Source organism: Lutjanus erythropterus, chromosome 6 (assembly GCF_056507025.1).
Source record: "Lutjanus erythropterus isolate fLutEry1 chromosome 6, fLutEry1.hap2, whole genome shotgun sequence".
NCBI lineage: Eukaryota > Metazoa > Chordata > Actinopteri > Lutjaniformes > Lutjanidae > Lutjanus > Lutjanus erythropterus.
Window position 1 is genome coordinate 15,208,137 of NC_139322.1, and position 25,632 is coordinate 15,233,768.

At 40.0% G+C, this 25,632-nt stretch overlaps 1 protein-coding gene across 1 annotated transcript in view; it reads right to left on the reverse strand.

Annotated features, from left to right (window-relative positions):
• The window catches only part of plxnd1 (plexin D1), a 115,471-nt gene that overhangs the window by 42,651 nt on the left and 47,188 nt on the right, over positions 1 to 25,632 (reverse strand). The window contains exons 10-18 of the mRNA XM_084720779.1: positions 25,431 to 25,520; positions 23,674 to 23,782; positions 20,935 to 21,092; positions 15,016 to 15,161; positions 7,099 to 7,204; positions 5,597 to 5,736; positions 3,954 to 4,133; positions 3,488 to 3,572; positions 1,845 to 2,120 (exon numbers count right to left, since the gene is read on the reverse strand). Of these exons, the coding sequence (XP_084576905.1) occupies positions 1,845 to 2,120; positions 3,488 to 3,572; positions 3,954 to 4,133; positions 5,597 to 5,736; positions 7,099 to 7,204; positions 15,016 to 15,161; positions 20,935 to 21,092; positions 23,674 to 23,782; positions 25,431 to 25,520 (1,290 nt within the window). The remainder of the gene's footprint in view (positions 1 to 1,844; positions 2,121 to 3,487; positions 3,573 to 3,953; positions 4,134 to 5,596; positions 5,737 to 7,098; positions 7,205 to 15,015; positions 15,162 to 20,934; positions 21,093 to 23,673; positions 23,783 to 25,430; positions 25,521 to 25,632) is intronic.

A 25,632-nucleotide genomic window follows, 5' to 3' on the forward strand; every position in this document is an offset into this window, starting at 1 on the left:
GAAACAGTAAAATAAAGTCTAAACAGTTACGCGGGGGAGAACTTAACTACAAATCACAGAGATTCAGAAGGTACAAATGTACTTAGAGCTGCACACACAAACACAGTTTAAAAACGCCTTTCTCCTGCACACACAGGATGAGTCTCACAACAAACGCTTGTTTGAGGAACAGAAGGGGGTCATCAGAGGTTGGCCGTCTGCATGGAAGCAAGATCTGGTTCACTTTGGCCCTTCTCCAGAGAAGGTCCATCTCTAATGTGACTCGGCTCAGCTAAGTGCATTAAAAGTTGTAATAGAGATGCAAATTAGTGCAGCATGTTTTGACGGAAAAGCCCCATCAGTTGTTGACCAGTCAGTCCACCTCTTTGGTCTAGACTCACATATCTCACCAACAACTGGACAGTTGTTCAGTCATCGTACAGGCACTCATGGTCCCCAGAGGATGTATCCTCCTTTGGTGATCCTCTGACTTGTCATCTAACTCAGGGATTCTCAACATTTCGTAACTTAAGGCCTCGGTATGACATTTTCGAGGATCACCTTCCAAAATAAATGAGAAAAAACACCACATATCAAAAAAGGAGAAAAACACACCCCTCTGCTTTCGTTTTTTTGCTACAAGCTACACAAGTAGCAACCATACAGGTAGCTTTCAAAGTGGCTTTTGACTGAGTTGTTAATGTTGTGATGACTTTCTGTTGTGCCTGAGGCCCTTTTCTTTACTTAGTAAATATTCTTTTGGCTTCCTTACACGTCCCGGGTGCTTTGTGTTTAGGTGTCTCTGGAGCTTTGATGGTTTTAGCGCCTCATTTAACAGGATTTCACCACATTCAACACACTGCGCTTTTGGCTCAGCGTTACTGCCTGCCATTATGAATCCAAATTTAATGTATTGAGGGTCATATTGCATCACCAGTAACAGAAAACAGTAGCTCTCTATCAGTGGCAAAACATGTTTGTCTCCTTGAGGATGTTTTGTGATGAGGTCAACATTTTTGATTTTGTGTTCTGAATAACTGTTGGATGGATTGCCATATTTGGTGCAGATAATCATGTGTCCTTCAGGATAAATTGTAATCACTTTAGTGATCCTTTGATTTTTCATCTAGTTCTGTCATCAGATCAACATTTTAATTTTTTCGGTGAAAGTTATTAAATGTTGGCGTGTTGACACACTGAGCTAAGATGCCAAACATGGGAAACATTACTTGCTGATGCTGATGTGACGACAGCATTCAGCTCAAAGCTCTGCAGTGCCAAAGTACAGAAAGCTGCTAGTGTGTCTGTAGACCCTTAGGTCTTATTTCCTTGTAATGATGGAAAAGCTAATAATATAAATTTGTGCTTTTGGCTTCAGGTTAGGCTCCATTATTAGATCTGGATACAAAATACCACATTCATTACACTCTGTATCAAATCTTCTCCTGACTCCTTTATCTATTTAATTTTTACTAGCAAAGCACTGCATATAAAATATTTAGGCAATTATTTAACTAAACATTAGTTTATTTGTAATGTTTGTTACTTCGGATTGTTCAAAATTATTCAGATTTGGCATGCAGATTAATTTCTTGATTCATTTATGACCAAACTGTTGAGCGACTGCAAACTATCGCTGCACAAATCTGATCAAAAGTGATGTAAAATACATTTCAAAGGCTCGCTATTATTACTACTACTTTTATCAACCATACAATAGATAAAATACAGTGTGTAATCAACAAAGCAGCATCTTACACCCATCCAGTTAGTGGTGGACACTGACTCAAAAACATGAACATTTGCTTGATCAACCCAACCATGAAGCTCTAATCTGAACTTCCTGTCTCAGCAGAGTCACTCACATTGATGATAAGGGTCAGCGGCTCTCCCGGATGATGTTTAATCAGCTTCTCTTTGTTGGCAGTAAAGAACTGCGGGTCTTCCACGTACTCCAACGGGAAGTGACCTTTATGAAGCTCCCCCTCGTCTTCCTCTGCCTCTGCCTCGCTGTCCAAGGAGGAGGGGCTATCACCCGTGTAGAGGACGCCGTTAAGGAAGAACTGCACCGACGTCTCCTGGGACTGGCTGGATGCGTGGGACGGGCAGGTGATCATGGAGTTGGAGACCACTGAGCAGCTCTGAGGTGAAAAGTGAAGATAGCTTAAAATATCTTTCATGCATTTTCCACTGGTTAATGACAGCTGGTTAGTGACATGATCTATCTGGAACATACATGGGGTTTTTTCTCTCTTTTTTTCTCTCTTATGTCACCTACATGTCATTACCTGAACCAACAATGACAAAAAAGAAATTGTAGGAGTTCATCATTTCTTGGAAAACAATAAAAAAAAAATGACACACTCTATACTAATTTTGCGTCCAATTAAACTTTAAAACTTGTTCAAAAACATTCACTAATTCGGTTTAAACTGGATCATATTTTACAGAGAAAATATTTTCTGTTTTTCCCTTTGATGTCCTCTGGCTGCTCAGCTTCAACTCATATTGATTTCCTGATGGACAGAGCTGCTAACTGTAACTGTTAGCTGCTGTTAGTAGGAAATGGAACTGGGCTCAGCAGCTTCGTGAACACAGCTTGACTGAGGCTGAGACCAACAGGGAATACATTACAGGTCATTTAGTGTTCTGATGGAAAGACAGCTTTACTTGTTGCAAATACATTGATAATGCTCTTTACTTTCACTTTCTAGCTGACAGTTAGATGAGAAGATTGATACCAAACGTAAATAAACAGCCTCCCGGCACCCCTAAATCTCACTACTTACTATTAACATAGTTATATCTGATTTGTTAAGTTTTAAAGTACACAAAATGTGTAAAAATGATAATTACGTAGTTTTATGGGGGTTTATTTGTGGGACTATTTCTTGGCCAGGTGCAGTGACACTGTGGTGACCCTTGTTAATCTTCGTTTCCTTTTGACAGAGCCAGGCTAGCTGTTTCCCACTGTTTACAGCCCTTATGCTAAGCTAAGCTAACCAGCTAGTGATCGTAGCTTCATATTTAACCATAAGATCTTCTCATCTAACTCTCTGCACAAAAGTCACCTTTGACAATGATCCATGTTACACTGTAGTGTTAAAGTCCCTTCATTTTACGTTGCCACCAACATAGGTCTTCCTTAGGGTCACTGTCAGCAGTAGCAATGTGTTGGTCATTTAAAATACATATTACCAGGCATTTTAATTTTGCACAAACCCTACAGTGTGCTTTGGATGTTAAAGGTGACTTTCACCCATGTAATAAGCTGCGTACACCTGAAGTATCCAAAGTGCACCTGTGTGTGATCACCACAAAAACCTTGCAGGGCCTCTGATACTTTGTCCTTATGTTTTTTTAGGTTGCTATAAGTGTGATGACTTCATGATGCTTTAAAAACATACATTTCTATTTTATTCTACTTAATTATAAATTCCTACAGGTCTAATTATATGGCTGAAAGGGCTTTATCAAATAAAAAGAAACAATTTAGCTAGTTACTTACTGTTTGTCCAATTTCCAGCACCTGCATTGTGACGCTCTGCACCAGATCAAAACCCTGGCCTGTCACTGTGATGGTCCTGCCACCACTGTGACACACACACAGACAGAGAGAGAGAGTCACATCTCAACCATGACAAAAATGTGTCAAATTCATACTGCTATGCAAATACGTTGGGACACTGCGCCAAAACAGAGAGGGAGAGAAACAGGGGACCAGATAATAATGCAAAACAGTTCGACTGCAGAGAAAATCCGCTCACATGTCATCAAAGACATGCCGCCACCCTGTCACACACATGCTGCGCTATTTAGAACACAATGGAGAGAAAATGCCGCACATCAGGACGACATTACAGTAATGAATTATGTCAGTGGCTCTGGGAGGGGAACCGCAGAGTCATCCAGCTTCAGATGTTTGAGACATGTTGGTTTTAATGCTCGTGGTGTTTGTGCAGCAGCCTGCCTACCTGAGGTAGCTCTTTTTGGGGTGGATGAAGTCGATGATGGGGTTCTTCTCGTAGGTGTACGTGGTGCTAAGCTGCTCACTTTGACAGGAGATGTTTTCAAACTCCACACACACTGTCACTGAGTCAGTGTATGGCTGTAATGCTGGAGGCATGGTGCACTCAATGGTTTCATCTGTTTTCCTAAAAAATGAGGCAAACATCGTAACCGCACATCTTGTGATGTCTACAAGAGCTCAAACCCAGAACATTTCCACTTATAATCAGGGTGATGTTTATTGCACTTTGGCAGATTTTCATACAACCATACAACTCTTTTTGATATACACTATATTTCTATAGCTACACACAGCTGCTTACTTTAAACTTGACAATTGGACTTGAGTCAGACTTAAAGGGATAGTTCAGATTATCTTAAGAGGGGCTGTATGACGTCACACCCCCAAGTTTGGAGAAACAGTAAGTGTAGGAATCTAAGCAATGTACTGCTGTGGACTGTGACAGTAACAAAACATATTTTAGACACATAACAAAAGGCTCACCTATAAAATTCAGTATCAGTTTAAGTTTACGCTACATTTAGAATATTTTCACCACTTGAGCTTACCACCAGACAGCTTTTTCCAGTGGGAAATCACCGTTATATAAGCCAAATATTGTTCTCGCAAAAGCAACCTGACTCCTTAGGCAAAAAATGTAATTTAACCTTGCTGAACACAGATGTTGCTGGTGTACCCCTGCCCTGATCTGTTAGTTTTTTTGTATTATTGTGTGACTTCGGTGTTTAAAAGGGTTAGTTCAGAATCACCAAAGTCACACAACTAACAGTTCAAGGCAGTAGCAGATGGCAAGTACAGTTTTCTGTGAGGTAAAATGACTGTTTTTGTCACTGGGGTTTGGTTGGTTTGTAGAGAATGAGATTTGGCTCATATAACAGTGGTTTTCCATCAGAAGGCTGTCTGATGGCAAAGTAAAACTGTGAAAACTTTTTAAATAAAGCACTCACTTAAAGTGATTTTTTTTAAGGTGGCTAATGTACATTTTGGAGTTGGACTCAACCAAGGTGAGATTTACTAACCCTAACCCATAATCATCAGTCATGCAGGCCTTGCATAGCCACACAGCTTTAATATTTAATCACTGGGTCTATGCATCTACAACACTTGGTGTCAGCTACAGTTTGTATAGAAACTATTATGCAAGATATCACTTTCCAGTGCTGTATCATTTAATGGTCAGCATTAACACTGTATGATACGGTGTTGCCTCTAGATATCTTACTAATTTTTGAGCCAGTACCCTAAGGAAATAAAAAGCATTTTTTTAAACTTGTCACATACTCTTTGGAGGCCATGGCATTCATTTTAAAGTGGTTAGGTGGCTGATTTTTTCCCAAGTATTATAATACATTTTATTTAAATTCTAAACAATAACACATTTTTTTTCATTCCTCACCATTGTGGTACTGTGTTGCTTTAAAGTAAAACACCCTAAAGTGTACCCTAAAAATATTTTCTTGACATGAAGACTTGAATCATGTCTTGCAATATTCAAATAAAGACCTGCCTCTTAAGTCCAGGCCGAGTCTCAAGTCTGTCAGATCAGGTCCTAAGACAAGCAAGAAACTTGAAATAAGCAGGACTTACTCTGTGATGATACATTCCAGCGTGTTGTTGACCATGACTCTGATCTCAGAGCCAATGTCTAGGTGTTCCCCAATGATGGACACTCTCGTTCCTCCAGCACGGGAGCCCTTCTTCGGCTCCATGGACAACAGCTTTGGGACCTAAATACAGACGAGAGATCCAGAACATGACTAAAGAGACATCAAACGTATCACCAGACATCTGACAGCTTCTGTCACAGGAAAAGACAGGGATTGCTCAAACTGTTTTCTGATCTATGATGTTTTTCTTGACACCAAATAAAACCTTTCCTCATCCTTTGAGGTTCAAATATCTTGTCTTTCCAGATTGGCTGAGACAGCTGCTGACTATAACAGTATATTAGTGGAGAAAGCCGTGTAGACAGCTCATGCTGCAGTATGTTAAAGTGCTGCCTTTGGGCCAAAGCTTGCAGGACAGCTATACTGCACGTGAGAAGCAATAATGTTCAGGCATGCACATAAAAAACTGCATGCACACACAGTCATATATGTGCATACACATATACACATACACAAAGGCTCCTCAGGCAAAGATGAATATCCCTGTCCAACTCTGCTCTACCAGCATCAGCATTCCTGCTCTTTCCGAACTTTTCTATCCCCGCCATGAACCTCGCCTCTGGGGAAACCTCTTATCCTCACTGACAGGATTCACTTCCTCACTGTGCACGGATGGAGGAGACCTATTGTGCATTTGTGTGTCAGAGTAGGCGTAAGGAGGCAGATGTTTCCGTCTAAAGGTTTGAGGAAGGAGATGCAGTAGAGGCACATATCCTGTCTCCAGAACTGTTTTCCCTTTTCTCCCACATCTTCCCCTCAACAGTAAAAACCCTTCTCACACTGAGCATCTCAGAGTTGGATAAGAAGGCCCAAGAGGAGTTCCCACAAAAGCACTGTGTAATGTTTGTTGTTCTGGATTTTCTTCATCCTCATGCATCAAGAAAGGCTTCAAGATCGGGGTGATTTCTCTGTGGGATGACTCACAGGCAGAGCCGCTCTTAGGAGCCGCAGAAATGATAGACCGTTCCAGCTCTGACTTATGAACAACTCTTTGTCTACAAACAAAAAGAAACAAAGGGCTTACATGGGTATTTCCACTGGATGAATACTCTAAATCCAATGGGAGACTGTGTGGGTCGAGGTCCATTAACACAATGCTGGCTACAGCCCGACTCGGCCAGTGATGAATTCAGAGCAAAGGGACATTCCAACAATCGCCATATTTGTTTTTTCTGGCAGTGAGCGCAGTATGACAATGGTGCTTAGTTGCAGCTCAGATGAATGTTTGAAGATTCCCACACATTCGCATTCCTCAGAATCATAAAACGCATCTGTTAACACTCAACTGACACACTTGGGAAGGCTTTCCCAGTGGGGAGCGAGGAACAAGAGAGCGTAGAAGAAGAAGAATGCGGAGGAAGAGGGAGAGATAGGATAGAAAGCAAAGATCAGCAGGAGGGTAAATGTCCGCAGAATACTCACTAAGTATGAGAAGCTCTCCTTTGACGTCCCCATCCCGCTCTGATCCACATCCACTCGGACAATATCAGTGCGGTCATGTGCGGACTGCCCAGTGACACACACCAGCCTGGGGAGTTTAAGAAGAGTGTGACCTTGTTATTTGGTTGTCAAATCAACATAATGAGAGACAAGTTAATGGATGAAAACACTCAAAGATAAAGCTTATGATTTTATTTTTATGTTACTACTTTACAATAAAACCACCCTTTATAAATAATTTACAATTAAGTTATTAATTAGAGGTTATTAAAAACTTTACAAATCATTGATAAACAATTGTAAACAAGTTCTAACAAAGTTTTCATACATCTGTGGGCTCACTATTCGGCAAGATCCAGTTACTATCAATTAATCTTACTAATAAGTTTATGAGGGGCAAAAGAGAGTCTGACTATAAAGTGTAAAATGTCAAGGTGAACAACATAACTCTAATCAAAGTTGAGCAAAACTAGGTTTAAAATTTAACTCCAGATTGAAAATCAAGCAGACCTCTGTTACTCGAATCAAAACTAATCTGTTTAGTAAATCCATGTTTAGTGATGTAAACTAAAAGTAAATAGTTTAATCATTACGGGGATGCTTGCTTACCTAAATTAAAATAAGGAAATAGATAAAAAATACATTTGAGCGCTGTTGGGACCTGTAAGTCTTAAAGAGAGTGGGAAAGCTTTTAACCACTGCTCTGTATTCCTAAACAAAACATCACATCGTTTGTTAACTAGCTAAAAGTTAAGCGAAGCCTTACATTGTTTTCTAGCTAGCTAAAAAGTTGGTTAGCCTAGTTAGCCTACTCACTTTGCTCAATCAATCACAAAAGAGCAGTAATTTTAAAAGTTAAACTTCCTCAAGTTTAAGTTTAAAGTTAACATTGGATCGCAGTTAAATTTAATATCAGTTTAGAGGAAAAACCAAAGCCAGCCTTAGTAATCTGGTAATTTTATATGTTAATATGATATTCTAAAAGAAACCTTCTGACTCATAATATACGCTGATGGTGGTTAAATGCTAGTTACGTATTAACAAATATGTGATGAAGCTGACAGGTATAAATGCTGCTGACGGAGAAGACAAAGTAAAGTAAGGAAGCTAAGCTCTGAGGCTTAGCAGTACAGGTGAATGTGGGCTCACTATTTGGCAAGCAACAGTTCACCAATGACCTTTTTATCTGTTTTTTTTACAACCTATTTGAGGTTGTGCTATAGGTTTATGGTTTTCTTATGACTGAATGTGCCATATGTGCAATATGGGTAATGTGCAATATTGTCATTTCTAGTATGTGTTTGTTTTGTTATTCATATTGTTACTATAAAGGTAGCTTGCAAGTCCAATTTCCTTTCTACAGGGACAATAAAATATATTCTGTCTTATTGTATTGTATCGTTCATATTGTATCTCAATAAATGACCTAATTATGAACAATTTACAAATCATTTATGCAGGTAGTCTTATTGTAAAGAGGTACCACTTTTACAAACTAATTTTAAAAAAAAAAGCTGGAACCAATATGAAGATGAAAAAAGAGATCTCGATCATGACGGCCAAACAAAGACACATAATTAAACTTAGGAGAATGGTGGTTATGAACTAATTCATCAAACCCTAATACATTTACATATGGAATCCAATAAAGCCCGGAGATATCTGATATCAAAAGATGTAAAGTTCAAAGCTCCTCAGACCAGATGTGTCTAACCACAGAGGAGATTAAGGGGCTGCTAAGGCTTGTTCACTCGCCTCCTGGCTGTGATTAAGCCTTGTGTCATCAGTGCATGCTCTACAGGGACGTCTCATATTAATGACACGGTGGTGTACCGAGGCACAGGGATCTACTGTTCTGGGGCCTCGCCGGGATAAATGCACTGGCGGTGGGGGGGCGACACAACCTTTATCACCTCACATGATCCCCCCCTCCAGCTTGACACCCTGTCGGTTTATTTAGTCAGGTGCCTGGTGCTACAGTGGTTATAAATTCTCAGCCGGTGATCAGATGATTGACAGAGGGATTGTGGGGGGAATTTACATAAGCGGAGGAGCTGTGTTTTATGTAGGAGGACCTGGCAGGACATACGCTAAGATGAAGTAGGGCTGAACACATTTGGGCCTGACTGGGGTCAAGCTGTCAGGTCCAAAGACCAGAGAGAAAAGCTGCATCAGAGTGTGTTTTTAAATGTCATGCCTCATACGACTTCAAAACAAATTCTCTGTTTTAACCAAACCCTTTCTTTTCAAGCCTGAATAGCTGTTGAAAATCTTCTAAAATAACCTGCAGTACCAGCCATCTGTTGAAAGCAGGGTCTATATTTCTGCTCATTAATTACAGGAGCATCAGGTAAAAGAATGCCATTACACTAAATTACACTCCTGTCAGTTACGTGCCATGAGGGCAGAAGAAGCGCACCTGTTTGAAGAAAACGCATCATTTCACATGCTCTGATTTGGGCAAGAAAGAAAAAAAAAGGGAAGAAACAAAATGAAACATAACTATTCACAGATTGAAGCCTGAGGGAAATAAGAGAAATTGGAGCCTGAATCAGCCTGAACCTGAAGGGCTGCCTCAGGCTTATCTGGATTCAGGCTGAGAATCAAACTGCTATCACAACAATACATCACATTATATGGTATATGCTACTGAACCGTAATGTTGAGGATTGTTCTGCACAAAAATACAAATGTAAGAACAACATTTCTTGAGGAGTACAGACAAAGATATGAAGTCAGCCTGTAGCATTTAAACAGTGTGTGGCAGCATTTCTGCAGGGTTTACCAAGTTTGATTTAAGACTTTTTAAAACCTTTTTATACCACAAAGAAAGAATTTAATACCTGTTTCATGACTATAATGGCTAAAATATTAAAGTATGATGGAAACAAAGGCAGTAGGGACAGTATCGCCTTATTTTCCAGATTAACAGTCAGAGAATAGTGAAAAATGTCCATCACATGTCACGATGACATCTTCAGATCTCTTGTTTTGTGCAGCCAACAGGTCAAACCAAAAGATATTTACTTTACAATCATATAAAACAGAGAAATGAATTAAATAGAATGATACTAGAATGATATTACAATTAGATAAGCTGATAAATTGAAACCAGAAAATAGTGGGCATTTTAGCCAAAAAAAAAAAAAAGAAAGAAAGAAAACAACAAACAACAATTAATCAATCATTAAAATAGACCAAATAATTTCTGTTGATTAATTGATTAATCAGCTTATCATCACAACTCTACAACAATTATTCCTAATGACATAATTAATTAAACTGACATAATCTGGACCCAGCCTGGCATTGGCAGGCTAATTCACAAATGTTTATTAGGCTGGAATCTCTCAGTTCATTTTGGATTTCTATGGGATGTTATCATTGGGTGTAGACCAAAGTACTCTAAGATTTGTCTGGTACTCGGGCAACCTAGCCTTGGATAAGAAGCAGAAAAAGAATAGATGGATTAACCAACTTAAAGTGTTTAAGTCATTTAAGTTTAAGTTTCTCTTAAATTCGACACTTGCCTGTTATGTGACGATTGACTCACTATAGCCTCCTGCGTGTACAATCCAGAGTTGCAACAATCCCACTTTTAGTTTATAGATGTTTGACATCTGAACATACAATTTAAGACTTTGTACATGAAATTTAAGACTTTTTATTGCCTCCTAAGGCCTTCTTTGAGGAAACTGAATTCGATGCTTTTTAAGACTTCTGCAGACCTGCAGACTTCCTGTATGTGTGTGTGAGCTGAGTGTGATGTTGATGCAGTGTGATCCCAGTCACAGGACGAAGAGCAGACTGACCCCCTACTCCACATTCCAGCACCTCCCCTTTGCACAGATATTATTATGGGTTTCAGAGGGTGGTATTTTGGCTAGTTTCAAAGATGTCTCTGTTCATTTCCCTTGAGTGGATGATGAGGATCATCAACAATCAAGTCTGTGCGTGTTCGGATCTGAGTGTTTGTCTGCGGCGCAGCTAAATGGTCGGGGCGAAGGCCGCTCAAGGCTCATATTAAAATGATAGAGAGGGCAGCGTGGAGGAGCGGAGCCAAAAACCCAGAGAAGTGCTCCAGTAAATGAGGTGTGCCTACACTGACTGTGCCATTAATTAAAATGTTGACACCGAGTGAGTGGAGCGCCGTCTCTCCAGTGCTGCACATTTTCCTTTTGGCACGCAGATGTGAACTTTCACCTCTCAGCACACGAGCAGACACCTGTCTCAACAGCCCTGGTAAATGAGGTCACATGTGTAGGTGTGTGTGTGTGTGCTGGCAAGCAAGTGTGTAGGCATTTCTGCTAGAGCCAGTTTGAATTTTGAATCTTTGAATGAGGATTTTTTTTTTTTGTTGAACAGGGTTATTTTAAACACTCCTAACATGTTCAATCATCTTTATGGATGTGTTATGAATATGTGTGCATTTTGTTTTTTTTAAGATTAAGAGTGCATTACATCAACAACAATTAATTTAATCTAAGATTAGTGCTAATCAGAGTTTAGTAAATCTAGGTTTAAAGTGATTAATCTAGATTTAAAATTAATCTCTGTCTGTCTCTGAGTTTATGGAGATGCTTGCGCACCCAAATAATTCAGATATTTTCAGAGCAGTGGGCTTTTGTTTAAAGAATAACAGGCTTAGCTTTACATTGACAGTTAAATGACAGTTATTAACAGCCGATCAGTGTAGGACTCGTCGTCACTTGTTGTTGTCAAAGTACAATCTACTCGTCTTGCGCTCCTGCAGTGTAGCCTGCCTGAGCTTCCTCAAGTCTGGGGAGGATATGTATTTAATAAGATTTAAACCTACTGAATATACCGTCTATGGCTCCAACTCGCTATATGGGGAACCATACACATTTTTGGTGGTACAGTTGCTTCATATTGTTCATTTGAGTTGAATGTAATGGGTTTAAAATCAGGGGAATGAGATCAAATCAATGTGAGGTCCCAACAAGGATAGAAATATAAATGTGTTCATGTGTTTGTGCGTGTGCGTGCGTGTGTGTGTGTGTGTGTGTGAGTCAAATGTGCTGACACTGTCAGATGCACTGACGTGTTATGATTTGTCAGTGCCACTTCCAGCAACAAGGATATGCTTTGCTGTCATAACAACCAGCCTGGGGAGCCAATGAGGAATGACGACACGAGATGAGAACACCCCAGGAGTGAAATGCGATTCGCTGTTTTCGACATGTGCGGTTTTGGGGAATGTGTCAGGCAGCAGGAGTGACAGGTAAGACCCGCAGGTCACCCTCCAACTGGTCTTAATACAATGATTGGCTTCAGTGGAGCAAGACCAGATAAACAGTTCCATTCAAGGAACATTACAGATACTGAATGGAAGTTTGGATGTAACTGTAGAGTTACTGACTTCCAATGAGCTCTGTTATGCCTGTGTCAAAGCGGGGTCCTGCTGTCTCCATGGTGACAGTGTGATGGTCCCTGAGCTTCGGAGGGATGGCGATGGAGTCATTTAGAATGAGAAGTGTGCTGCATAATAATATTTGTGAAAATTAGCCTCATGAATACATGAAAACTAAACCATGCAGTGGTGCTTAGTGTTCTGTTTTTGAGACTAGTAGACACGTACAAGGCCGATTCCATAATGATTTGTGATGGTGATTTAAGAGAGAAAGTTTGGTAACTTATTTAAAAGGTAGCTCAACAAAAGTTTGTGAAATACAAAAAGAAAAGTATCACTGAATCACATGAGTTGATTTTACTTACTTTCTTTTCTAATACTAATAATAAAATAGTTTAAGTAGCGAGTGCTTTTCATTTTCCTTTTTAAAACTATAGTTTTACTATATATATTATATTTATATTATATTTTTATGGGTGGGAGAAAAAATGAGGAGTGGGCTAGAGATGTCACAGAATTCACTTTCTAACACCACACCGATAAATGCTTTATTTTTTTTTTCAAACTTGTACTCTTCACCTCCAACCTCCAACCATTTTTCACATATGCAATAGTAAAATGATTTTGCTGCATAAAATCTGTGTTCTTTCCCTTTAAATCTGTTGTAACATGTATATTACAGGTATTAACGATTTTGCAACTTTTTTAAACACATGGCACGCCTTAAAGGTTGCAAGATTTGTTACTTGCCGTTTGTAAATGAGAGTTCAGTGCAGATGTTAAAGAGACGGAAAAGAGAGACTGAACACAGCACAATCATGACTCCTTTTTTTTAATCCTGCATAATATGTCTTACATTTTTTCATACTTTTCTCTGCAGAACAGTGTGACAGCTAGATACTTATATCCATTAAATATAATCAATCAGGCAGCTCTCAGTGCACTGTCTGATCTGAATTTTATTTTCACTGGTTCAGCTCTGCTTTCACACTGTGTTCAAGGCTAAGATGTACATGTCAGGATTTCTTTAAGGTTTATTAACTCTGTCACATCTTTCAGTCACTTGTCCAGATTGTCTTTATTTCTGTCTGTCGTCCACCTGACTGAGTCCACCACTCACCTGCCTGAAAGCATGTCTGGTCACCATGGCAATCGGTAATTGTTAGCTATCATCTCACCGGTCCAAGCTGCATATTTTATCAGGGCTTTAATTTTAAATGATGTAAAGGACATCTTCTTATTTCTTCCATCTTGTCATTTTGACAGTGTAGATGATATAAAATTTAATTAAATAAGTTCAAGGTGATGGAAATCAAAAAACAGCCCCTGCACACTGGTACGCAAACACTTGACATTAGGGTTGGGGGGGAAATTAATTCTCTCTTTAAAGATTATAATTTAATGCAATGTCAACAATTGGAAATGTAAAACCCATTTCTTAACATTATGATATTGCCTGTAACATTTTTGTAAGGCTGGGCTGTACGATGCAATGACAAACTTATTTTGTAAGACCGGGCTGTTTAAAACATGTTCATCGCTGCATCATGTTATGTGTTTTACCGCTGAACCAACCAGATAGTGAAATGTAATGGATGTAAACATGTGCATCATGTTCACATTCTAAGGTAAACTACCTCTGGAGATTTTGGTGAAGACAGTGGAGTGTCAGCAGCCGCAGATGGATATAATCCGACCGGCACGCCCAAACTTAAAAATAACGTATAGGAAATATTTTGGCTTTTAAGTGAAAGGAAAAAAAAATGTATTTAAAAAATTATTGAGTAAACTCATGGAAGTGAACACAATTTCTTTAATTTATTTAATTTAATACTCTTAATCTTAATATTTAAGATTCAAGTTTATCTAAAGCAGAAAAGTAAGTAAGTAAGTTGCCTTATGATTTTTAGTTGTCTTAGCTTTTTTTCCCCACAATGTATTGTATAAATAAAATACAATGGAAGTAAATCATCATGGATCATTACAAATAAGCTATATTTTAGTAGCAGGTAGTGCTACAGTGAGGAAAAATGAATTATTCATAGAAATCAGGATTTTGATGCTTGCAGATGTATCAAGATTCATTGTTAATCATTTCATAATCACATTTTATTCCTCTGAATCAGAATCAAAACCAAAAGGTGCTTAGACAGAGCTCAACAACAAGCACTGCCCACTTCTTTGTTCTCTGTTTATTATCATATTTAACTGTCTATCTATTAAATATCTTTGAGGTTTGGACTGAAACAAACAAGACTTTTTATAGAGGTTGCAGTCCTAGATTAAACACAACAATTAATTTTAGTGTGTTGTTTTTTGATACCCATTAATAAAAAAAATGATTTGTGAAAGGGCGGGTAAAAATTGACTTTGGACAAGTAGATATCTGATCCACTTGCCCAACCAGGCAAATGGAAAAAAAAACCACATTGAACGTTGAACCCTGTTAGAAATTTCTGCCCTATCTGACAGAAGTCTATATGTGAAAATTTGTGAATTGTAAGTCAGCCATATGCTATAGTACTTACTCCACAGAGACAGTGTAGAGCTCAGGCAGCAGGGTACATGGCACATCTCCAATAGAGACCTTTACTGCTCCAGCCCTGCGGCCCAGGTTCCTCCCCTGTACTGTCAGCAGGGTGCCTCCATCCACTGGACCCCTCAGGGGGGAGATCTGACAAAGACAGAGTGAGGTAATGAACAGGGGGAAAGAAAAGCCTGTAAAAACCCTGTAATGTGCACAATAAATTATAGCTTGTAAGTAGATTACCTCCCTAAAAATGTTCTACTAATGACAGGCGATAATGAACATGAGGGAGAATTAAGAGAATGGAGATGCTGTGTCTGATGTTGACATGGAGTGTGGCACACGGAGAGATAAGGACAAGTGGGCTTGTGTAAGTGTTCTCCTGCTGAAGACTGAGGTCTAATAGAATAGACACACGGTTTAGGTATATACACACACACAAAACAGACTCTTAACTGTGCCAGTCTGAGACTCTTCAGCCTCTAATCCTCTACAGCACATGCAAATAAAGAGCAGGCTAAGAGCCTCCTTCACATCCCACAAGAGACAGACAGAGTGAGAGAGAGAGGGCTGGAGAGCGCTGCAGAAAAGGTGGATGAGTGGGGAGGCAATTTAGAGAACTGAGTGTCGAGAGGAGAGTGAATGCTGATGGTGGTGGTGAGAGAGCAAAGCCTCAACAGGGGAATTAATGCACAGTGCTATTCCCTTTCATCTGTTTTCCTGTGTCTGCTCCGTCAAATTCCTTAGTTCCATTTCTGCTGTTGTTCAGAGGCACACTCGCATGCATCATTTCAGCCCTCGCCTTTGGTCTCTAAACTTTCCACTCAGGAACCGCAGAGAGAAAAGGAGAGGACCGTCACCTCTCCAATCACCACGGAAACACAGCTTTACAGATAGCATCTCCGGCTCCCAGACAGAAGCAATCTACCCTCATCTTTGCCGCTGTAGCATAGCTAGCCCAGCGGCGTGCATGCTTTTCTGTCTGAATGACCGCCCCCCTGGCTGAGCCGAGGTCACTGTGACCCCCGTGTGTTATTAGACTGGCTCCGGCTCTATCAGAAACCGGGCCTAAGAATGAAAACAGCACTTCTGTTTGGTCTAGGTGAGAGGGCGAGCTTGGGCTCTGCATGCAGATAATTTGAAGCTCGCAAGAGTGACAGTGCAGATAAATAAACCGCACATATCCCCAGCTAAAAAGGGGGAAGGCTGTTAAGTAAAGATAGAATGTATTACTTTTAATATCATGTGAAAACAAACTGGTGGAAGCCGAGCCATTACTTAACTGTATGTTTGTGGGATCTATACCACAGGCAAGGATGCAAATGTTTTTACAGTTATATTAAGCTTCTGGATATTAAGTCTGACCACCCTGTGCCGACCCACACCACATACATATATATACACACCCTCAGTAAAAATATAAATGCAACACTTTTGTTTTTGCTCCCATTTTTTCTTGTTGAAGTAAAAAAAGATTTCTTCTGTGTGCACAAGTTTATTTCTCTCAAATATATTCACAAATTAGTTAAAATCCATGTTAGTGAGCACTTCTCCTTTGCTAAGATAATCCATCCATCTGACTATATGTGGCATATAGAAAGCTGAAGTCCTTCCTTCCAGTGGAGCACTATTGGAGCATATTTCGAAAAAATATTTATTGTAACTAATGGCGAGAGACATTTAAAAAAAAAATGCTGTTTAAATTTTGCCACAAATTACAAATATGAAATTTAAAAGAATTTTATGAGTCAAGAAAGTCACAGTTTGCAGACTGCGACTTCGTCTCTCTACAGAGATGCTGATTAAACAGCAGGATTAATCCACAAGTGTAGAATGTGTTGGACTGGTCACAATAAAAGCCCCATAAAATATGCAGTTTTATCTCAAAAAAGTGATTTTTTTTTTGTAGGCACTTAACTATGACTATTTCACATACAGATACTTCGTTATTCTCAGGAGGGCAAAGTCCTGACCCACCCCATCCTTTGGATAATACGACTAGTTATATAAGTAGTATACTAGTATATAATTAGTAGTATATAGTACATAGTTAGTAGTAAGTAGTAGCAGTATGCTATAGTAATAATACTAGGTCACTGCTATGGATAGGTGCACCACAGTGATTTAGTACCTAGCTCATGATTGCTGATTTATGTTTGCTATATTGGATTCATGTTAATGTGTATTTTCAGATATATTTTAACTAAGGATTTGTGGGACGGCCTGCAGTAACTCCAAGGACCCCCAAGGGGTCCCGGACCTTTTGTTGAAGAACTCTGGTCTAAAGTGTGCCTGTATTTAAGACCAACAACTGTTTAAAAACATTTGTTGCTTGCAACATGAATTCAGGCACCACTGAGGGACTGTTTTGAAATATTATTTTAGCACCTGTGTCAGAAAAAATCCAAACAATACCTCTACACTTCCTTTTACACAAACACACACACCCACTTTCTTTCGTACAAATGAACTACATAGAAACACCATATAAATGAGCATGTATTCACGCACATGGCATGGCAGACAAACACACTTAAGCAGTCACCCTCTCTACAGAGCTCAGCAGTAAGCAGAGTTATTTATTATCACTATGGGTCTTATTGCACCCAGTGTGTCGCTGTGGTGCCATTGAGCATTGACATCAACATCAGCTGGCATGCTGTTCATTTACACCTCTTACAAGTCTGGGAGTCTTGATTTACAGCACAAACTCTGCCAGGTCTCCAGGGAGATCACGCCGTGTGAATGTGTGTCTGCGAAAAAACCTCCACCAGGAATGTCGGAGCTATTAAACGCATTTGAGGACTAAATTATTCCATATCCCTCTATGTAAATCAGAAATATCTTCCATATCCATATGTATTGTTCATACATATATGCAACCTGTACTAGATAAATTACCCAACTGATAGAATCCATATGCTTTCTTTTTCTTTTTGTCCTTTTTTTTTTTAGATTGCTTTGTGGCCTGAGCTTTCATCTTCCTCTTCTCACTCTACTTCTTCTGCATCACACTAATCAAGGAGGACGTGAGGACAAAAACAGGAAAAGGCTTCTCACTATACTGTACCCTTCTCCACCCTTTCTCTGTCCAAATAGCTCTCCATCGTCTCACCCAGATCCCTCTATTCTTTCTTTCTTTTCATGTCGTGGACAAACTATGTTTGGCAGTTCCTGTTTTGGATGTTGAAGTACTTTAATCAATGTTTTTTTTTGTTCTTTTTTTTTTAAAACAGTGAACTAGCCCACACATAGCATGAGAATAAAGAACCTGCAGAGATAATAAATGTCTCCATTGTTTTATGTCAGCGCATTGAATAGGGAGTATTTTTCACAATTAGGTGGTGTGTGGCAAAGTTTAAAGAATAATGAAATCCTCCTTCATGATATTGATATTTTGGAGTTGGTATATTGTGATAGAGATTGCATGTGACAAAGCAGAACAAGAAAAACACATTTCATTATCCTAGCTGCACACACACAAGGACTATGGGAGCTGTTACGGTGTGTGTGAATGTTTAGGGGGAGCTGATCTTTTCCCCCGTAAGCCTTGAGTAGTCGGGCTCAAAACCCCTGTGGATTCTCTGGGAAAACATGGCTGCCAAAGCATTGCATCACCCACCCCACAGAACCACAGCCCCAGTATCCTGCAACCCTCTCTCCTGAGGAAGCTGGTGGGAGTGTGTGTGTGTGTGTGTGTGAGAGAGAGAGAGAGAGAGAGAGAGGGAAAGAGTAGTACAACAATGGTCTACCCACGCATACGGTATCTCAGCCCAGCTAACTTGAGTCACGTAAGAAGTCCACTTAAGTTAGACTCTCACAGAGCATCCTGTTAGTCACAGTGTGCTGACAGCTACAAAGAATGAGGGATAAACGTGAATGCTTCAGTATGGCCTATTTGTGCGACATATTGTGCGCCACACTCACATAGTGGGTACACTTTAAGAAACAACGGTTCCTCGTGAGGAGCTGAGGTTCTTCCCAGAACCATTTAGCATCTGATGAACCCTTTTTTGAAAGAAAGGGCTTGTCATAGCTTGTTGAAATCCTTGACAAACTGTTTCGTCAAAGGTTAACATAAAAAGGTTCTCAAAAGGGTTCTAGTTTAGATAAAACCCTTGAAATAAAAAAGGGCTCTCAGTAGAACCCCTTCAGTGTCTTCCAGATAAAACCCTTGGAATGAAAAATGGTTCTCCACAGAGAATCTAGAACCCTGGGAGGGTTCTAGATAAAACCCCCGGAATGACCCTGTGGGTGAACTGTAGATAAAACCAATGGAATATAAAAGGTTCTCAGTAAAACCCCCTTGGTGGGTTCTAGATAAAACTGTTGAAATATAAAAAGGTTCTCTGTAGAACTTCTGGGTGGGATTGAGATAAAGCCCTCGGAATAACTCTGTGGGTGGGTTCTCGGAATATATAAAGGTCCTCGGTAGAACCCCCTGGGTAGGTTCTAAATAAAACTCTTGAAAATGAAAAGAACCCCTGAGTGGGTTCTAGATAAAAGCCTTGGAATATAAAAGGGTTCTTGAAAGAACCCCATTGGTGCGGTCTAGATAAAATCCTTATGATTCAAAAATGTTCTCGTTAGAATCCTCTGAGTGTTTTATTGATAAAACCATTGGAATATAAAAAAGGTTCTTAGTAGAACCCTCTTGTGGGTTCTAGATAAAACCCTTTGAGTATGACAAGGTTCTCTGTAGAACAATGTGGTTTGGATTGTGCTAGCGCCCTTAGAAGATGGAAGGGTTCTGGATACAACCCCCAAAGAGGATTCTGTGTAGAGCCTCTCATAGGGAGTTCTGGTTGAAATGTTTCACAGATGGTTCTAGATAACCCTTTTTACTGGGTTCTACATAAAATTCTGACAGGGTTCCAAGTGGAACCTTTATACAAGGTTCTACCAGGAACCAAAAAGTGTTCTCCCATAGGGACAAGTCAAAGAATCCTTTATGGTTCTGGATAGCATCTTTATTCCTAAGAGTGTGTGTGAGAGAGAGAAAGAGTGTGTGTGTGAGAGAGAAAGAGTGTGTGTGTGAGAGAGAAAGAGTGTGTGTGTGAGAGAGAAAGAGTGTGTGTGTGTGAGAGAGAATGAGTGAGTGTGTGTGTGTGTGTGTGTGTGTGTCCGCCTGCTTTGTTCTGCTGGCTTATTCTCCTGGGCCGACCAGGTTTTATCTACAGGAAGTTCAGGCCGACTGGGTCTCATGTGAGCCGTGCTTCCCATGACCGCCTACCGTAACCGCTCTGCTGATATAACGTGTTCGGTAGCGGCGGAGAGGAGCAGGAGGACGGCTCTAAACACACTCCCATTACAGTTACACAAACAAATGAATATGATCATGCAAATGAGCTCCATAAACAGCTTAAAGAAAGAACCCTGCCGGGAACCATGATGACCGCTCCAACGTGACCGCAGTCAGATCTTGTGTAAGATAAACACTCCTTAATTCTTACCAGTGTGGTTTTGTTCTTATTGTGGTCACAAATCTAAACTCCCTTATGGTTCTTATTTGCTTTCTTTGAGTTTCTGTGGTTTCTGCACAAAGAGCCCTACACATATATCCATCCACACAGTTTACACTCATGCTGTAGCTACACAGGGCAGAAGGTGTTCCCATGCCCTCCTGAGTGATTGCAGATCGACTCCACTGTGTCCCCCGAGGGCTGTGGCTAAGTAAGTGTTAGTGTTATTACTGAGTGAACTGCTTTAATGAGACTCTATTCAAACGCTCCCTCAGCAGCTGACTCTGGACAGACAGGGCACGGGGCCACAGCACCATATGAGTGACCCCATGATTCACCATTTTATGGCCTGAAAATAGAGCCCGGAGGCTGCACAAAGGCGGCGGGGAGTGTAGGAAGATGAATGTTAACATTTGTAGCCTACATTCATGTGCATGTTTAACCTGTGATCTTCTTACCTTGTGGATCTCAGGATCGGGACATTGATCGGCGACTGGCTGGCAGTCATCCCTCGGCCTGCAGCTGTTTTCACACCAGCCGCAGAGGTGGCCCTGATCCTCCCGACCCCAGCACTGGGAACAGTCCGAACTACCCACTTTGCAGTTGTACACCTCCACTGGAGGGAGACAGGAGGGAGGGGAGAGACAGACAGGCAATTATTTATAATTATCATTACACAGTGGAAAACACATATATGAATAAAGTAGGCTGGGACAGATTCAATACTATACAAATTAACTACAAGTTTAAATAATTTTCTCATATTAATCAAGTAGGGGTTGGGTCTTTTCACACTTGACAGCAAAAAATTTAAAACTCTGGTAACTCTATATCTTTTTACTCCTATAATACTGCCCTTTACTTCATGGTAACCTGTCATTTGTCTGAGTCCAATCATCTTAAAGTGGACTACTTTGCTAACCCTCTCCAGGACTATTTCTAGGCTTTTTCTCTGTGCTATTTGACACCAGAGATGGCATTTCTCTCATTGGCAGGTCCTTTTTCCCAGAAAAGAAATGTTCCCTGGACTTCTGTTCAGTATGAGAACTAATAGATACTGGAGGAGGACAAACTTGCAAACACCTACTTGTTGCGAAATGTTCCTGCCTCTGCTGGTGCCTCTGTTTGCTGAGTGCATATTGAAATCATGACAGGAAAAAGGAAGTAATTTTCTCTCAATAAAAAAAAACAAACATAGTGTCTCCTCAAAGCTTATGACAAACTGCCAAAAAAACAAAACAGCCAACAAGATGCAGCAGCAAAACTAAACAGAGCTATAGCTAAAGCTGTAATTATTATATAATTGGGTGACCATTTCATTACAGTTACAGACAAAAAGATGCAGCACCACTGTTTGCATTGGGTGGAAATATTTTGTTTTTAAATCAGAAAAGGGGGAAAACATCACAGTACAGTGACAAGTGTGTCTCCCAGATGTGAAAATGCTGTCATCATCCAAAGATTTAACATCTCAGTAAAAAAACATTTACATGTCCACCGCTAACGTTAGCTACACAGACCAACTGCTAGTTTTAGCTACACAGATTAACTGCCTGTGTTAGCTAAACAGACCGACCGTTATCATTAGCTGCTCAGACCAACTACTGATGTTTGTTACACTGATCAACACCTAACATCAGCTACATGGACCAGCTGCTACATAGAAATCCAGTTACATGCTAACCTGTGAATACAAACAATTAATTAATTAATTAATAAACCTAATAAAAAACATTAAACCGTATATTAAGATAAGCAATGTCATGATACTAAGGCACTGACGTAATCCAAAACTAACAGAAAGTAATCAAGTTACATTACTTTAATACTGTGATACTTGCATTTAGGTTAGTGACTACAGTTTTTCACAGGTAATAAATAAGCTGTGCCTGAAAACATTTTTTAAAGAAATCCAATTTGAATTATGCACAGCACAGTAATTTCATTTGTACAGTAATTTGAAAAACATTTAAAGCTGCTGTACTGTATTTTGAAACAGTCACAATTCAGCAAAAAAGTGAAGCTATAACATTACGTCACATTCAAGTAATAAATTAACAAATGTCAATTAGCTATACTCTGCAAGAGAAATAAAGAAAAAGAAAAAAAAAAATGGTTATCATAATCATTAGCTTATATTGATCAACTTGACCCGGACAGATGTGTTTCCACTGGAACACAGCGTTACTGAACTGTGTTTGCTTTGTCTGGTTATCTTAAGGCACTGTAAACTCCTAAATTTCTTTTATAGCTCATGTGAACCATATGGACTGCATGCTTTAAATAAACACCATGAGCGTTTGCAGGATGATGCATTCAAGGCTATAAAAATAAATCAGGAAAAAAGAGAGCTATAGTAGAGCGGAGGAGAACAAAGCCGGCGGGAAACAGATGATTATGCTCATGTTCCAAAGTGCCACCCAGCGAGAAGTCCCATTTGTATCACTGCATGTGCATCTGTGTGCATACTTCAGCGTGTGCGCGCCTGCATGTGTGTGATAAAGTGTGTGTCTTTTTAAAATGTGATGACATGGCATGTTAAGAAGCGACCATCGTGTCCGTTAACAGCGGCGCAGAGTATCTGGCACCGGCCCAGGACTGTTGTTCACATGGTCGACACATGGACTGCGAACAGCACATCTGGGACTGGGATAGGCAAGGATTGGCTTGTAGCTGCTCTATAGATGACATGCCAAGTTCAACAACATGCACGCCACTTTTCATCATCTCACTGTTGTCATGGAGCTCAAATTGTATTTGCAACAATACATACGGACATTGCGGCTTGTGAGAGGCATTGATAACACCTTAAAATTGCGGCTCCCTATGTTCTCTAATCATTATGTGTAATTAGATAGCAGCAGAATATGATATTATGGTAAATTACTAGTTGTTGGCAAATTATGTGTTGTAATGCATCAACTACTATTATTGCAAGTGAAAGGCAGTCTGACACTGTTTGTCCCTGTAAGCGATTCTTTATTTTTCTCCGGGTTTAATTAAATCCACCAATCTCATCAGAAAACATCCGTACACACACAGGTGAAATGCATTCTGGGAGCAAGAATGACAGCTATGTCAGATTTTTCCGTGTTTTTGCGAGTATCTAATTACACTGCAAATACAGGAGAGCTGAGCATACAGCTGAAGCTTGTTTTTCATTTGTTATCTACATTACGGTGAATGCAATGTCTTACCTCTCATAGGCTGAGGGCTGTCGACAAAAATATCCTCCCCATGTCCAACCAAGAATCCTCTCCTCCTCAGGTTGAGGTGGTAAATCTGGCTCCTCTGATTAGTGGACAGCTACATGGACAGAAAGGGAGAAGGCAACAATAAAACCAGTTTTGCACGGCATCTGCTCACTGTGAATGTATGCGTTTTGTACCGTCATTTTGTCTCCACATGCATTTACTCCCTCTCGCTCAAGATAATAATGGGTTCTTAGTCAACTTATAAACAAGGGATTAAAATAATTGCAATAAAAACAACTTACAAACAAGGCTTAAACCTAACAATGATGAGCTCACTAAACCAGTAAGTGCATAGTTACTGAACTAGAGCTTAAAGGGACAGTTCATGGCAAACTTAAAAATACATGTTTTCCCTCTTACCTGTAGTACCGTTTATCCATCTGGATTGTTTTGGTGCGAATTGCAGAGTTTTGGAGTTATCAGCCATAGAGCTGTCTGACTTGTCTCAAATATAATGGAACTTAATGACACTCGGCTTGTGGTGCTCAAAGCACCAATAAAAAACATTCGAAAAACTCAGTAGCAATGTCTCTTTCCTGAAAATGTGAGCTAGTTAGTCAAGATAATCCACAGACCTTGTTGTTCTACTCATGGATGAGAGAGTAGGACTGTGATTTTCGTCCTGACTGTGATGAAAAAGCATAGGCAGCCCAGAATGGTGGTTCAATGCAATGGTTTATTGTAGGTTATAGAATGATAAAGTTATAAGCATAGCTTGGCTCCTTTGAGGAACAGAGCAGTGTGTATGGTTCTGTGTGGCATGCAAGTGAAGGAGAGCAAGCAGCAGACTGGGTGTGATAATGCTGCTCGTAGTGGACTAAACTTTGCAGTAAGTAGTCAGTGTGGCAGTAAATGTACAGTACAGGTTACAGTGTGTCAGTTCATGAAGACTGCAGCGTTTCAAGACCAAGAAAAGTCTCGTCTGTTGTTTCCCATCTGCTGGAAAAGTGAAGGGGGTTAGCTACAAATTAAGCCAATGCTAATGCTAGGCTTGTACTTTTACAACGTCGGCTCCAATGCAACCATATCAGTTTTGTAATCCAGCCTTAACTACTGTGTCATTTTTGGAGACGGGGTAAACTAAATCTATAATGATAAATCCAACAGTGAATGTCCTCTGTTATCCATTTCTCCATGTTGAAAACAGTTGTTGTTGCTGTTAGCATGTTGTTAGCCATCCTATGATGCATTGGATTGAGAGTTGACCAGTTGACAGCTGTGCTCCTGACTCGTTGTGTAGCTCTGATCATTGCATAACGAAAGGCCGTAAGATTGACCCCTCAAAATAAAATTTGCAGTGGTGATAGTAATGAGCTCAACCCCATGTAGCTCGCTAATGTTATAGCTCAGCCGTGGAAGACAACATTAATGTTTACATCACACACTACCGTGAACCTCTCTCATCCATGAGTAGATGCATGGTGATATGGTTGGCAGGTGTAGCTCAGTAGAAAGAAAATAGTTCCTACATTAAACTGAGAGTCATCTACAGTAGTACCATTATACTGTATTTGAGAAAAGGCAGACATTTCTACAGCTGATATCTCCAAAACTCACACCAAAACAATCTAAATGGCTAGATAGCACTACAGGTAAGAGGAAAAAGGTGTATTTTTGAATTTGGGGTGAACTGTCCCTTTAACTTTTTTTACTCAGAAAATGGACTTTGTCATTTCTGGTAGGGGATTGTCTGTACTTACCGTTACTCCGCTGCACTTGACCGTCGAGCTGTTCAGCCATGTTGCCTCATATCGCTGCTCTGTGCCAAAGTCACACTCCAGCTCCTCCCCCTGTTAGGCAAAAACACGTATTTCAAAACAACATGCACTATTTCAACAATAACAAGCCAGTAAACTGTGATTTTATGTTGTTCTCACAATGAGATAATCACCGCTTTAGTAC